Source organism: Moschus berezovskii, chromosome 14, assembly GCF_049115385.1.
Source record: "Moschus berezovskii isolate FMDL1 chromosome 14, NW_MosBer_1.0, whole genome shotgun sequence".
NCBI lineage: Eukaryota > Metazoa > Chordata > Mammalia > Artiodactyla > Moschidae > Moschus > Moschus berezovskii.
Window position 1 is genome coordinate 51,572,432 of NC_142473.1, and position 15,899 is coordinate 51,588,330.

The 15,899-nt window shown below is 37.6% G+C and overlaps 1 protein-coding gene across 1 annotated transcript; it reads right to left on the reverse strand.

Moving 5' to 3' along the window:
• Positions 1–6,327: 6,327 nt before the first annotated feature.
• LOC129553866 (olfactory receptor 52N2-like) lies at positions 6,328–7,302 on the reverse strand. The gene has a single exon (XM_055422566.2). The coding sequence runs from the start codon at positions 7,300–7,302 to the stop codon at positions 6,328–6,330; it is 975 nt and encodes a 324-aa protein (XP_055278541.2).
• Positions 7,303–15,899: the final 8,597 nt, after the last annotated feature.

Sequence of the window (15,899 nt, forward strand, 5' to 3'; positions counted from 1 at the left end):
TCATTACTGTAGTGCTATTTTTATGGGATTTGATTTAGGTCATATCTGAATGGTCTAGTGGTTTTCCCTACTTTCTTCAATTTAAGTCTGAATTTGGCAATAAGGAGTTCATGATCTGAGCCACAGTCAGCTCCTGGTCTTGTTTTTGCTAACTGTATACAGCTTCTCCATCTTTGACTGCAAATAATATAATCAATCTGATTTTGGTATTGACCATCTGGTGATGTCCATGTGTAGAGTCTTCTCTTGTGTTGTTGGAAGAGGGTGTTTGCTGTGACCAGTGCATTCTCTTGGCAAAACTCTATTAGCCTTTGCCCTGCTTCATTCCGTGCTCCAAGGCCAAATTTGTCTGTTACTCCAGTTGTGTCTTGACTTCCTACTTTTGCATACCAGTCCCCTATAATGAAAAGGACATCTTTTTTGGGTGTTAGTTCTAAAAGGTCTTGTAGGTCTTCATAGAACTATTTAACTTTGGCTTCTTCAGCGTTACTGGTTGGGGCATAGGCCTGGATTACTGTAATATTGAATGGTTTGCCTTGGAAACGAACAGAAATCATTCTGTCATTTTTAAGATTGCATCCAAGTACTGCATTTTAGACTCTTTTGTTGACCATGATGGCTACTCCGTTTCTTCTAAGGGATTCCTGCCCGCAGTAGTAGATATAATGGTCATCTGAGTTAAATTCACCCATTCCAGTCCATTTTAGTTCACTGATTCCTAGAATGTCGACGTTCACTCTTGCCATCTCCTGTTTGATCACTTCCAATTTGCCTTGATTCATGGACCTAACATTTCAGGTTCCTATGCAATATTGCTCTTTACAGCATCAGACCTTGCTTCCATCACCAGTCACACCCACAACTGGGTATTGGTTTTGCTTTGGCTCCATCCCTTCATTCTTTCTGGAGTTATTTCTCCACTGATCTCCAGTAGCATACTGGGCACTTACCGACCTGGGGAATTCCTCATTCAATATCCTATCATTTTGCCCTTTGACACTGTTCATGGGGTTCTCAAGGCAAGTATACTGAAGTGGTTTGCCATTCCCTTCTCCGGTGGACCACATTCGGCTGTGGTCCATGTGATCAGATCGACTAGTTTCCTGTGATTATGATTTCAGTGTGTCTGCCCTCTGATGCCCCCTCGCAATACCTACCGTCTTATTTGGGTTTCTCTTACCTTGGTCGTGGGATATCTCTTCATAGCTGCTACAGCAAAGCACAACTGCTGCACCTTACCTTGGATAAGGGGTATCTCCTCAAGGCCGTCCCTCCTGAACTTGAACGTGGAGTAGCTCCTCTCGGGCCCCTGCACCCACGCAGCCACTGCCTCTTGGACGTGGGGTAGCTCCTCTTGGCCGCCACCCCTGGCCTCGGGCGTGGGGTAGCTCCTCTCAGAAGAGGTGGCAATAATACACAGAAGAACTGTACAAAAAAATATCTTCAAGACCAAGATAATCACGATAACGTGATCACTGACCTAGAGCCAGACATCTTGGAATGTGAAGTCAAGTGGGCCTTAGAAAGCATCACTACTAACAAAGCTAGTGGAGATGATGGAATTCCAGTTGAGCTATTTCAAATCTTGAAAGATGATGCTGTAAAAGTGTTGCACTCAATATGCCAGCAAATTTGGAAAACTCAGCAGTGGCCACAGGACTGGAAAAGGTCAGTCTTCATTCCAATCCCAAAGAAAGACAATGCTAAGGAATGCTCAAACTACTGCACAATTGCACTCATCTCACATGCTAGTAAAGTCATGCTCAAAATTCTCCAAGCCAGGCTTCAGCAATACATGAACCGTGAACTCCCAGATGTTCAAGCTGGTTTTAGAAAAGGCAGAGGCACCAGAGATCAAATCGCCAACATCTGCTGGATCATGGTGAAATAAGAGAGTTCCAGAAAAGCATCTAGTTCTCCTTCATTGACTATGCCAAAGCCTTTGACTGTGTGGATCACAATAAACTGTGGAAAATTCTGAAAGAGATGGGAATACCAGACCACCTGACCTGCCTCTTGAGAAACCTGTATGCAGGTCAGAAAGCAACAGTTAGAACTGGACATGGAACAACAGACTGGTTCCAAATAGGAAAAGGAGTACGTAAAGGTTGTATATTGTCACCCTGCTTATTTAAATTATATGCAGAGTACATCATGAGGAACGCTGGGCTGGAAGAAGCACAAGCTGGACTCAAGATTGCTGGGAGAAATATCAATAACCTCAGATATGCAGATAACACCACCCTTGTGGCAGAAAGTGAAGAGGAACTTAAAAGCCTCTAGATGAAAGTGAAAGAGGAGAGTGAAAAGGTTGGCTTGAAGCACAACATTCAGAAAACAAAGATCATGGCATCTGGTCTCATCACTTCATGGCAAGTAGATGGGGAAACTGTGGAAACAGTGTCAGATTTTATTTTTTTGGGCTCCAAAATCACTGTGTATGCTGATTGCAGCCATGAAATTAAAAGATGCTTACTCCTTGGAAGGAAAGTTATGACCAACCTAGATAGTATATTAAAAAGCAGAGACATTACTTTGCCAACAAAGGTCCATCTAGTCAAGTCTATGGTTTTACCAGTGGTCATGTATGGATGTGAGAGTTGGACTGTGAAGAAAGCTGATGGCCGAAGAATTGATGTTTTTGAACTGTGGTGCTGGAGAAGACTCTTGAGAGTCCCTTGGACTGCAAGGAGATCCAACCAGTCCATTCTAAAGGAGATCAATCCTGGGTGTTCATTGGAAGGACTGATGCTAAAGCTGAAACTCCAATACTTTGGCCACCTCATGCGACAAGTTGACTCACTGAAAAAAAGTCTGATGCTGGGAAGAATTAGGGGTGGGAGGAGAAGGGGACGACAGAGAATGAGATGACTGGCTGGCATCACCGACTCGATGCACATGAGTTTGAGTGAACTCCGGGAGTTGGTGATGGACAGGGAGGCCTGGCGTGCTGTGATTCATGGGGTGGCAAAGAGTCGGACACGACTGAGTGACTGAACTGAACTGAACTGAATATTTTTAAACTGTCTATTGTAATCTCTTGAAGTGCTTTTTCTTTGTATGTGGCACAGTCTTTGAACTTTCATGTGTGCATCCATATTAACTTTTGATCCGTTATTTTCTTTATAGAAATTAATATTGTCTGTGTTTAGTAATTCAGATCACTGCTTCATTATCCCCAGGAGTATTTATTTTATTCTTCATTCTCTGTCCTTTATCTTCTCTCAGCATTATCACCTCATTATATTTATCTACTGTCTTCTATAACAACTTATAGTGTTTTCTAATTACCAATTTCTTTTTTTTAAGTTTATTTATTTTAATTGGAGGCTAATTACTTTACAATATTGTATTGGTTTTGCCATACATTGACATAAATCCACCCCAGTGTACTAACACATATATATGGAATTTAGAAAGATGATAATGATAACCATGTATACGAGACAGCAAAAGAGACACAGATGTATAGAATAGTCTAATTACTAATTTCTATTAATCACTAATTTTAATGCGTAGATTTTAATGTTTGCAATTTTTTTACTTTCCTAATTAAACTTTTAATTCTCATTTATCATTTTTTTTACTATCCGATTACTTTATTATCTCTCTGTCTAATCTGGCCATCCATTGTATCTCTGTCCTGTGATTTTTTTTCCTTCCCTTTTCATAGTATATAAAATTATTCCCATTTTTGAATACTATAGTATTTTTTATCTAACAGTGTGTGTGTGTTAGTCGCTTAGTTGTGTGCGACTCTTTGCGGCCCCATGGACTGTAGCCCACCAGGCTCCTTTGTCCATGGGATTCTCCAGGCAAGAATACTGGAGTCGGTTGCCATTTACTTCTCCAGTAAACATTTTATATACCCACAATAATCTTTCATTATTCTACAGGCTATATCTTGTCTCTCCTTTATCAGGATATTATTGTAGGCTTAATATAATGATTGTCTGTGGTGGTATTGTTTTCCCTTTTTATTCATCTTTAACCAGAGTTAGATTTGTCTATCTCGAGTGTTTTTAAGCAAACAGGGAACATTCATATGTATGTTTCTTTCACTCTTATCCTTGTTGTACTTAGACATGGATGGAAGAACAGAATATAGTTTCTTAAACCACTGTCAGGTTTTAGCAAAGTTTGATTAGCTTCTCTCTTCTTGAGGAATTGTTCTTCTTCTGCCATGGCTATTAGTGTACAATGTATAAATTCGAGAAGCTTCTTAAATCAAGATTTATCCTACCAATACCCCCAGCTATAGTAATTATTAGTAAAGACTTACGGACTAAATTATTAGTGTACATTTCTTGCTACATTTTAATACTTACTTATTGTTTAATTGTTTTCTGTACTTGTACAGACTTTCCCGTCTGTTGAAGGTAGTGTGGTGTGGTGAATTATCTTTGTAGTATGGGGAATTAAGAGAGTTGCATAAAATATCAGGATATAAACTAATTAGTCCACTGTATAGAGAAAATAATTGAATGTAGAGAGAAAGATTAATGCCAGAAAAGGTCTTTACTGCAGTAATCTTTGTCTTTTTGATCCATTTATAACATGTGTTACATTAGTGTTTCCAAAAACTATGACAGTTATAACATTTTTTTCTCTATCTTTGGGCTAATAGGCATAGATTTTAGTGCTCCAGAACAGTGTGGTGATTTAAGATTCTAGGATTATTGCTTATGTAACTTGTACACATGAACAATAGATTATCAATACTGAAGTTATTTGAGTAAAAGTTTTGTGTGGGTACTGAATTTTCATCTCTTCCTTTGCTTTTGTGATTTCCCTTTTTATTTTTTTTTTTTGCTTTTAGTTTTTCCTCTCTATGCTGCTAAGTCACTTCAGTCGTGTCCGGCTCTGTGTGACCCCATAGACAGAAGCCCACCAGGATCCCCCGTCCCTGGGATTCTCCAGGCAAGAACACTGGAGTGGGTTGCCATTTCCTCTCTATAATTTCAGAAATATATTTAATCTAGTATTTATATATATATCTAAAGTGTCAGGGGAAATTGTGATCTTGTTTACATTTATACTACCACCCTTGCTGGAAATCGTCAAAATATTAACTCTGGATGATCAAGTAGTCATTTTTGGTGTAAGATATCTTCAGAAATCTTTGTTACATATCATAGTGTTCAAAATTTTTAGCAGACATATAGCATACTTTTCTAATTACTTTGAATGATACACTACAATAATAATAAAAGTACCTTTAAAATGTGCATTTCACAACTACCTGTCATGATACATGGCTTGGATTGACAATAAAATTCATAAAACTCAGAAAACTTTCCTCTAGAACTGCATTTCCTCAGTGTACAGACAGACATAGGTAATGGAAATCAGTATACAATGTATCTTCATGCTTAAGTGCCCAGCAATGATCCAAGTGAAGTTACCTGGCTTTCCAAATTTTGCAGTTGGTAACAAGGCCTGTTACAAGAAACAAGGGCAATCAGTGTTTGTAAATACTTAGCCATTATGCAAGCTTGCTTTGAGTGATCAACCTCACCTTGGAGTAAAATATCTAGATTTTCAACTTTGTGGTAGCTGAACTTAAAGAAAGCAAAACTATAAAGTCAGCCAAACCCAAATGATTATAGACTTTGCTGATGAATTTCATCTATTTCCTACTACCACTTCACTATTATTTCAAAGACTTATTCCATGTCTGCTTCAAAAATCTTCCAGAGTTATCTTTAAGAAATTATTTGTTCCAAGTTTCTATGACTCTATTTCCTTGCTTACCTTCATAGTTTTCATTTAGATCACATTGATTCAAATATTGAACTATTATTCTCTTTAATAGGGGAAATTCAATGTAGCTTACGTAGACATGGGATAGTTTAAAAAACTAAACCCAGTAATACAAAATGATATGGTAAAAGGAATAGTGAATTAAATGAAGTCATTAGAATGAGTGAAGGGCCTTATGAAGCAGACTCAGATTTCTTTTGCTATGGATTTCCCCCAAGAACAGATGAATCTCCAACACAGGACCAGCAGATCTTTTATTCTTTTATGGTGTGCACCCCACTAGAGGTTTGTTCAACATACAAATCATTAGGACCCTATGCAACACATTATTTAAAACAGTTTTAAAATTACCGTGGAAGTCCTTTTAGGAAAAAGGCCTCAAATTCAGAGGCATATTTCTTATTTATTTAATTTTAATCACTGATGAGTTCTACAAAAAGGTCAGTTAATATTATAGCAGATATTCAATGAAATAATGAGATCAATTGATTTAAAACATACAATCAAGAATCTCATCTAAAAAATCATTTGTCTTTCCTTGCTTTTAAATACTAATGCTTTAATCTATTTCATAGCTATGATATCTTTCTCCTTAAAAAGTAACTTGATGACTCCTTCCTGGATCTGCTTGGTCTTGATTCCATATACAATTGGGTTCAGGGTAGGAGGCAACATCAAATAGAGATTAGCAATTATGATATGGATATGAGGAGGAATGTTTTTTTCCCCAAAGCGGTGAGTAAAAATGGTGAATAAGGCTGGAACATATGTAATGACAATAGCACATATGTGAGACGTACAGGTGCTGAAGGCTTTATGACGAGCATCTGCAGAAGACAGACTCACCACTGCTCGCAAGATCATAGCGTAAGACATGGAAATACAGAAAATATCAAAGCCCCCAATCAAGAGGGCTGCCAAGAGACCATAGATGGCATTGACCTTGAAATTGCCACAGGACACCTTGGCCACAGACATGTGGTCACAGTATGTGTGGGGGATGAAGTTGCCTCGACAATAGGGCAGGCGCTTGGTAAGGAAAGTGAATGGAAAGATGAGCATCACTCCCCTCAGGAAAGTGGCAAGACCAGCCTTGGCAATGACAGCACTGGTAAGGATGGTGGCATAGCGTAAGGGGTAGCAGATGGCCACATAGCGGTCCAGCGCCATGAGCATGAGCACCCCAGACTCCATGCCAGTCAACATGTGGACAAAAAACATCTGAGTCAGGCAGCCATTGAAGTCAATCTCCTTCAGGTTGAACCAGAATATGCACAGCATGTTGGGTACCGTGGTGGTGCTCAGGGTGACATCTGTGAAGGAGAGCAGGGCCAGAAAGTAGTACATGGGGCGATGCAGGGCCTCCTCATGGCCGATGAGGTACATGAGTCCACAGTTGCCCACAACAGCAATGGCGTACATGAAGCAGAATGGCAGGGAGATCCAGATGTGTGCGGTTTCCAGCCCAGGAACACCATTCAGGATAAAGAATCCTGGTGTCAGGCTGGAGATATTGGCTCCAGACATAATGTCTGACATGTGGGGGGCATTTTATATTCTTTGTCAGCAATTGCTCTCTGTACAGGAGAGAAAGGTGGGATTAGAGACAAATATTAGAACGGTTTGTACAATGATACCAATGAAAGCCACGAACATTCATCTTGTTAGGATAATCAGGATAGTTTTTTATTTCCTCAGCTCTAGCAAAAGAATCTTTGAACTGTGTTATCTAAAACATATCTAAAAATAAACAGTAGAGCCTTACTTTGCTTAATGTCCAGCAGTAAACTTTCTGCTTAGAAAGTTAGAAAGGATACTTTCTACTATCCTTACTGTCTCTATCTCTTACAGCTCTTGCCTTGAAGATTATGAGGAAATCAAGTTATCTATGCCAAATTGTTCTGGATATCTTGCTAATGATAACATACTGTAGAAACTCAATAAAATTTTTGAATTTGTAAGGATTTAATATGATTGGCATTTAAACTCTTATGTCAATATCAAGCTTTTCCATGTTGTGAAAATTCAGGTGTTCTTGAGAAGGGAAAAAAACAGTATTTACATTTCTAAATCATTAATAAGTTTTATGGCATTTTGGTAAAACTTAAAAAAATTTTTTTGAATTCATTCAGATACAGAATTCTTTCCTTTTGGCTTCTCTGTCTTTGTACCTAAAATAAATTCTTTACTTTTAATACAAACTAACACTCAAGAAACCCTTGAATTTCTAAAGATTGTTGAGTGCCTATACTGCTATAATTTAAATGACATTTCATTATAACTGTACAGGTAATCAGTACAACAGACAATACCTTTGGACTGCAAAGGTCCAATACAATATCTTTGGACTGCTATTTCTTGTAGGGCAATATAAATGACTGAAAGATATTTGAAGAAATTTATAGATTCAGGGCTATTTGAACAAAATTGAAGGTTCCAAATGGTTAAAATTGTTCTTTTATTTGAAAAAATAAAATGATGCTTAAGCTGTGGCATAAACCTGAGTTCTCATGTAGCAAAGTCAGTGTCAAACACACCCATCATTCAGCTGCTGCTGCTGCTGCTGCTAAGTCACTTCAGTCGTGTCTGACTCTGTGTGACCCCATAGACGGAAGCCCACCAGGCTCCCCCGTCCCTGGGATTCTCCAGGCAAGAACACTGGAGTGGGTTGCCATTTCCTTCTCCAATGTGTGAAAGTGAAAAGTGAAAGTGAAGTCGCTCAGTCATGTCTGACTAGTAGCGACCCCATGGAATGAAGCCTACCAGACTCCTCCATCCATGGGATTTTCCAGGCAAGAGTACTGGAGTGGCTTGCCATTGCCTTCTCCGCATCATTCAGCAGACTTATGTATATACTTGTAGGGTGATGGCATGTATTACATGGCAGTGAAGCCACAAGGTACAGATTCTTTTCACTTAAATATTCAAGAAATTACCATTGTGTCCACTTCTAGTGACCAGACTACATAGAAACCACCACAGAAAGAAGAAATACAAAGGAATACAAGTTTCAGAGGCTCATGGTCTCTGCTTCCTAAGCTGACTTCATCTTGTGTGAACCATTTCTTCTTATAAAAAAGGCTCTCCCAAACCTCTCCTGAAATGTCTGGACCTGGATTAGAAACACTTAAAAATAAAAATTTCCAGTGTCCACCATCTTTTATGTATACACCATGAGGAAATGAATAAAGTGAAAATGAGGTTAAGTCTAGCCACCCATAAAGACAAAAAACCATTGTCTCTTAAGAAGTGAAAGGGAAAGAGAAATACATTGCTTCTACTGTGCCCATATTCTTAGCCATTGTATTATTATCCAGTAATATTTCTATCTTTTTCAAATGGCTATTTTTAAAAATTACCCAAACTTTCCTCAGTGTTAGGAACAATCATGTTCTTATTCATGGCTGAGAATCCTTAGGAGTTTTTCAAAATCTGGGCTGGCATCTTCTTACATAGGAATTTTAGTTTCCCTGGAGAGTCCTCAGCAAGGTATCCCAGGTGATTGACTTTCCACAATTAGATGTCTCAGAAGAATCTGTTTGAAAGAGAAAGAACTTTGAGCTTATGGTACTAGATAGGCATTTAGAAACTTTTTTTAAAATTTATTTTAATTGGGGGCTAATTACTTGATTGTATTGGTTTTGCCATACATTGACATGAATCTGCCCCAGGTGTACATATGTTCCCCTTCTTGAACCCCCCTCCCACCTCCCTCCCCATCCCATCCCTCTGGTTCATCCCAGTGCACCAGCCCCAAGCATCCTGTATCATGCATCGAACGTGGACTGGCGATTCATTTCACATATGATAATATACATGTTTCAATGCCATTCTCCCAAGTCATCCCACCCTCACCCTCTCCCACAAGGTCCAAAAGACTGTTCTATACATCTGTGTCTCTTTTGCTGTCTCGTGTACAGGTTTATTGTTATCATCTTTCTAAATTCCATATATATGCATTAGTATACTGTATTGGTGTTTTTCTTTCTGGCTTACTTCACTCTGTATAATAGGCTCCAGTTTCATCCACCTCATTAGAATTGATTCCATTGTATTCTTTTTAATGGCTGAGTAATACTCCATTGTGTATATGTACCACAGCTTTCTTATCCATCCGTGTATTGATGGACATCTAGGTTGATTCCATGTCCTGGCTATTATAAGCAGTGCTACGATGAATAGAAAAAGGAACAACAAAAACATGTTAAAATTTAATGCTTTATTCCCAACTGAGAAATATGACCACCAAGACTGGTGGAGACAAATATCATTTAAAATTTTCTTCTTTTATTGCAAAATAAACACATTTTTTAATGTAGAAAAATCTAAAAAGAAACTATAGAAAAGTATAATAAAAACTTGGAAAATCACTTGTAATTCTAATGAAGCAATAACCATTTTAAAATGCTTTCCCTATTTGTCCAATAATTTTGGAATTACTATGTATAATATTCTCTTTCACATAAACTTCATACTGTATAAAGTTTTGCAATTTCCCCCCTATTTAATATAATGTACATTTCTCATGTCATTCTATATGCCTTGCAATTGAAATTTTAGAGCTAAACTTTCCACCCAATAGTTGAAGCAAAGTTAAACATTTTATTACTCTTGAATATTTAAATTGTTTCTCATTTTTGCTATCAAAGAGAATTATTTTATGAATATCCTTGAGAGTCCCTTGGACTGCAAGGAGATCCAACCAGTGCATTCTAAAGAAGAGCAGTCCTGGGTGTTCATTGGAAGGACTGATGCTAAAGCTGAAGCTCCGATACTTTGGCCACCTCATACGAAGAGCTGACTCACTGGAAAAGACTCTGATTCTGGGAGGGATTGGGGGCAGGAGGAGAAGGGATGACAGAGAATGAGATGGCTGGATGGCATCACCGACTCTGTGGACATGAGTTTGAGTGAACTCGGGGAGTTGGTGATGGACAGGGAGGCCTGGCGTGCTGTGATTCATGGGATCACAGAGTCAGACATGACTGAGTGACTGAACTGAACTGAACAGATGCTTCTTATGTACTTTTTCTTGAGTCACCCAATCTCACCCTGAGATTGAGTGGTTTGCCAGATGTTTCTAAATCTCTATTTAAAAATTTCTCAGTAATATTGTGCTGCATTAGTTTAGAAAGACTCTATAAAACACTTCCCTGGGAATTTTCCAAGAAAAAGGAGAATATTTGTTTGTAGGTTCCCAGAGAAATGTTTCCACAGATCTTTAACGAGAAAGGAGGTAATTTTAGCTTTGTTGAAATTAGATATACATTTAGAAAATATTTGAGCAGAGGGGAAAACCTCAATACCTTTAAATTTTAACAACTTTTCTCTTGTGGGGAGTATGGACTGTACCTGATATTCATTGAAGTATAAACCTAGATTTATTAATATATTTGACTTCCTAGGTTGATTCAATTCCAGCTTCATAACTTTGGTTATAGCTTTGTCTACATGGTACTTATGGGGTTCAATGCTTTCTCGAAAATATTAAGTGAACAATTTCAGAATTTTATGGGATAAAGACTTGTTAAAATTTAATTTATGTACTAAGGTTGTATGGTCATTTGAAACACTACAGTATTCTTCAATTGTTAAGTCATGTCCAAATCTTTGAGACCCCACAGACTGCATGCACCACTCCAGGCTTCCCTGTCCTTCACCATCTCCTAGAGCTTGCTCAGACTAATGTCCAATGATTCGGTCATGCCATCCAAACATCTTATCCTCTATCACCCCCTTCTCCTCCTGCCCTCTTTAAATGCTTTTTATTTTTCATTCCTGCTCCTCTGTACTTCACTATAACATTCTTTAAAGTTTCAATTTCGTTTAGTAGATCTTGATCAAATCTAAAGAATCATAGAAGACTGAAATTCTCCCAACAGTGAAGGAATTTCTGGGTACATGTAGCAGAGTATATCATGACCACAATTTAATATCATACCTGGGGTTTGTAGGAGTAAGTGCAGGCTAATGGAGATCCAACCAGCCCATTCTAAAGGAGATCAATCCTGGGTGTTCATTGGAAGGACTGATGCTAAAGCTGAAACTCCAATACTTTGGCCACCTCATGTGATGAGTTGACTCACTGGAAAAGACTGATGCTGGGTGGGATTGGGAGTGGGAGGAGACGGGGACGACAGAGAATGAGATGGCTGGATGGCATCACCGACTCTGTGGGCATGAGTTTGAGTGAACTCTGGGAGTTGGTGATGGACAGGGAGGCCTGGTGTGCTGTGATTCATGGGGTCGCAAAGAGTAGGACATGACTGAGTGACTGAACTGATCTGAACTGAATGGATGGTGAAAACAGGAAGTAATCTGGCATAACATTATACAAGTCTAGAAGCAAACCTTCCTTTGATATATGCTGAGTTACAATATTGATTGCATTAAGTAGAGTAGTATTTAAATAAAATAAATAATAATCTAGCAGATGGCACGTATACTCCCCAGTTCCTGAGCTCTACAAAATAATTCTTCAAGGAACAAGATCTTGAATGAAAACATATCTGCTTAAAGTCTGTTTTGCTTTTTCTGGTTAAAACTATATTAAGCAAGTATATGTGCTTATAAATATTATGCATGTATTTTAACATATTATATACTTATGAAATAAATAATACATAGGCATGAAAGTTTAAATGAAGCCTGTTTATCCACATGCGGTTTATAGTTTGTACAACAGCTGGCAGGGTATGATAGTGTGTGCCAAGATGTCTAGTAAAGATAATTCTTCTATGTTTATGAGTGAATATGGAAGTGAAGGGGGCTTCCCAGGTGGTGCTAGTGGTAAGGAACCCACCTGCCAATGCAGGAGACTTAAGTGATGGAAGTTCGATTCCTGGGTTGGGAAGATCCTCTGAAAGAGGGCATGGCAACACACTCCAGTATTCTCGCCTGGAGAGTCCCAGGCAAGTCAGAGGATCCCAGCAGGCTACAGTCTACAGTCCATGGGGTCACACAGAGTCAGACATGACTGAAGTGACATGGTCACAGCACGACATGGCTCAGCACATAAAAGTGAGGAAATGGACAAGAGGTCTAATTGATAAGAGGAAATTAGAAAGTTCTTTAGTTTTTTTCATTATATAAATGAAAATATTTAATATTAGGTAAATGAGATTAAATGAATATGAAAAGGTCAAAAATTTATGCTAATATTCTATTCCTTCCTTTGAGAAAGCCTCTCTGAGTTAAGCTTAGTCCAAACTACTACCTAACAAACATGAAAAATTTTCAAAAGGTTCTCCTAAGATCCTGTTAGGAAATAGTTCCCTGATATAAAGGACATACAAGGTGATTTTTGTAGGAATGATAGTAAGGATCATATTAGTTATGACACAATAGCAGGCAGAAAGCTGATGTGTAAAATTCAGTGCAAGCCAGTTGTGAGTAAGTCTTTGGTGATTGATGTGCGTGCTTTGTTTCTTCAGTTGTGTCCGACTCCTTGAGACCCTATGGACTGTAGCCTTACAGGATCTTCTGTCCAAGGGATTCTCCAGGCAAGAATACTGAAGTGGGTTGCCATGTCCTCCTCCAGGGGATCTTCCCGACCCAGGGATCAAACCTGGGCCTCTTGTGTCTTCTGCATCACAGGTGGATTCTTGACCTCTGAGCCACTGGGGAAGCCCTCCTGAACTTAAATCCTTCTATTTCATTTAATGGCTATATGAATTATGTTGTTCATTATCACCTATAAACTCCTATTAGTATCAAACCATTTTAATCTCTATATCATTATAATAAAAGTATATATCTCAAAGTCATGTTTCAAATTTTAAATGATATAATTAATCTAGAGATAATGGGCTTTTACTTTTACTCTGTAGTGTCAAGAACAACATTGATTAATGTTCAAATACTAATTAAGTCTCTTATTTCTGGGATAAACTCCAATGTGCTATGTGTAATTTTCCTTTTCATGTATTGTAAGGTTCAATTTTTAATATTAGTATTTCATTTGAGATTTCTACATCTGCATTCATAAGGTACATTGGTCTCTAAATTTTCTTCCTTATAATAAGTTGTTAAGGCTTTAATATTGAGGCTCTGTGGCTTCACTAAACAAGTTTGGAAGTGTTGCAAATTGTTTCTCTGAAAGAGTTTATTTTGTATACATGTGTGTGTGTGTTTATAATTAAATGCATTAAATATGTGGAATATCCTAGTGTCCATCAACAGATAAATGCATAAATAAAGTGTGAGGTGTATAGACTATTACTCAGCCATCAAAAATGAGACTTTGTTTTTCGCTTTTTGCCATAACATGGGTGGGATCTGGGGGACATTGTACTTAATAATTCAGACAAAGAAAGATGAAACATGTATGTTTTTATGTGGAATCTAAGAAATAAAACCAACCAATATAATATTGTAAAATAATTTGCCTCCAATAAAAAATAAATTAATTACCAAAAAAAATAAAAGAATAAATACAGCATAACATAAACAGACTCACAGATATAGAGAACAAACTATTGGCTCTCATGACAAAAGAGGTGGGGGGGAGGGCAAGATCGGGGTGGGGATTAAGAGGTCCAAACTGGTATGTATAAAAAAAATGATGCACAAAGATGTATTGTGTAGCCCAGGAAATAGAGTCAATTTTTTAATAACCTTGAGCATATTCTATAAAAATATTTAATCAATATGCTGTACACCTGAAGCTAATATGGGCTTCCCAGTTGGCTCAGTGGTAAAGAATCAGCCTGCCAATTCAGGAGACACAGGAGATGTGGGTTCAATCTCTGTGTTGGGACAATACCCTAGAGAAAGAAATGGCACCCCACTCCAGCATTCTTGCCTGGGAAATACCATGGACAGAGGAGCCTGGTGTGCTACAGTTCATTGGGTCACTGAGTCAGACACAACTGAGCATGCTTCTATTCTTTCTATGAAACTAATATACTATAAATCAATCATATTTTAATACAAAAAGAAAAAGTGAATCATTATACATCAATGTGTTCAATAAGATGGAGAATAATCATATGATCATCCCAATAGATGTAAGTTCATAATACTATAACTTTGAATATTTACTATAAGAAAAAATACCTGAGCAATCCTGCAACAGAAAAAAAAATTTAAACTTGCTACATCATCACTTGAATACTCCCAAACTCATTTCATGAGGCCAATATCATACAGATACCAAAACTAGATAAAGACTACAATAAGGCAAACTGCAGGCAAATATTCTTGAAAAATATAAAAAAAGTCTCAGCAAAATGTTAGCAAACTCAACAACATATGATTAACTTTTATTATTGCACAGATGTGCTTCTGCACTGGATTATAAGTCCAGGTCTTTCATGTGACTGTAGAATGAAGTTTCTCTACCTGTAGTGGGTTTTACTATACTCAGTCATGATAAAGAAACAAAAATATCCAGATCATTCAACATTGTGCAGGAGGGATATCCTAGCCAGTGAAGAAAGGCCAAAAAGGAAAAACAAAAACAAACAAGAATACAAATGGAAAAGCAAAATATTCTTCATATACAGTGAGATGGTATATATCTAGATAATTCAAAATAATCTATACAAAATTATTTAATAAACACCTTTATTAGGGACACTAACATATACAAATCCACATATAAAACTCAGTGGCTTATATACCAACATTATTTAATTATTCTTCAAGAATATTTTTTCAGTATGATTTTGTGCATGACTTTGTGCTAAGATTTGAAAAATTTGAACAGGTCAGTCTCCCCAAAGGATTTAATTCTGAAAGTTTAAAAGGTCTCAGAGCTACATATTCTCTGTTGTACTTATAAAAAATTATACCGGGAGTCCTAGACTATGATTTGAGACAAAATAATTCCTAAAACAATTCCCAATTGCTGAGCCAGGGTCCTTTGGACCCAGGTATATCTGATTCCTAAGCTTTTTTTAATAGATAACTTAAATACATGTACATGGAAAATAACTTTTCCTCTGAGACGATAGTAGAATAAGATAGTAACAAGTTTTTCCAGCTCTTCAACTTCAGATAATATCATATACACTTACCACATGCACCAAATAGAAAATAGAAATATCCCCTTCTCCATCTACCTCCTCACGGTCTCGATCCAGGTCTTACATTTGTCCTGCAAGCCCAGTCCGTCATGTAGACATAAATATGAC

Coding starts and splice junctions, on each gene's coding strand:
- LOC129553866 (XM_055422566.2), bottom strand. CDS start 7,302: ATGTCAGACATTATGTCTGGAGCCAATATCTCCAGCCTGACACCAGGA.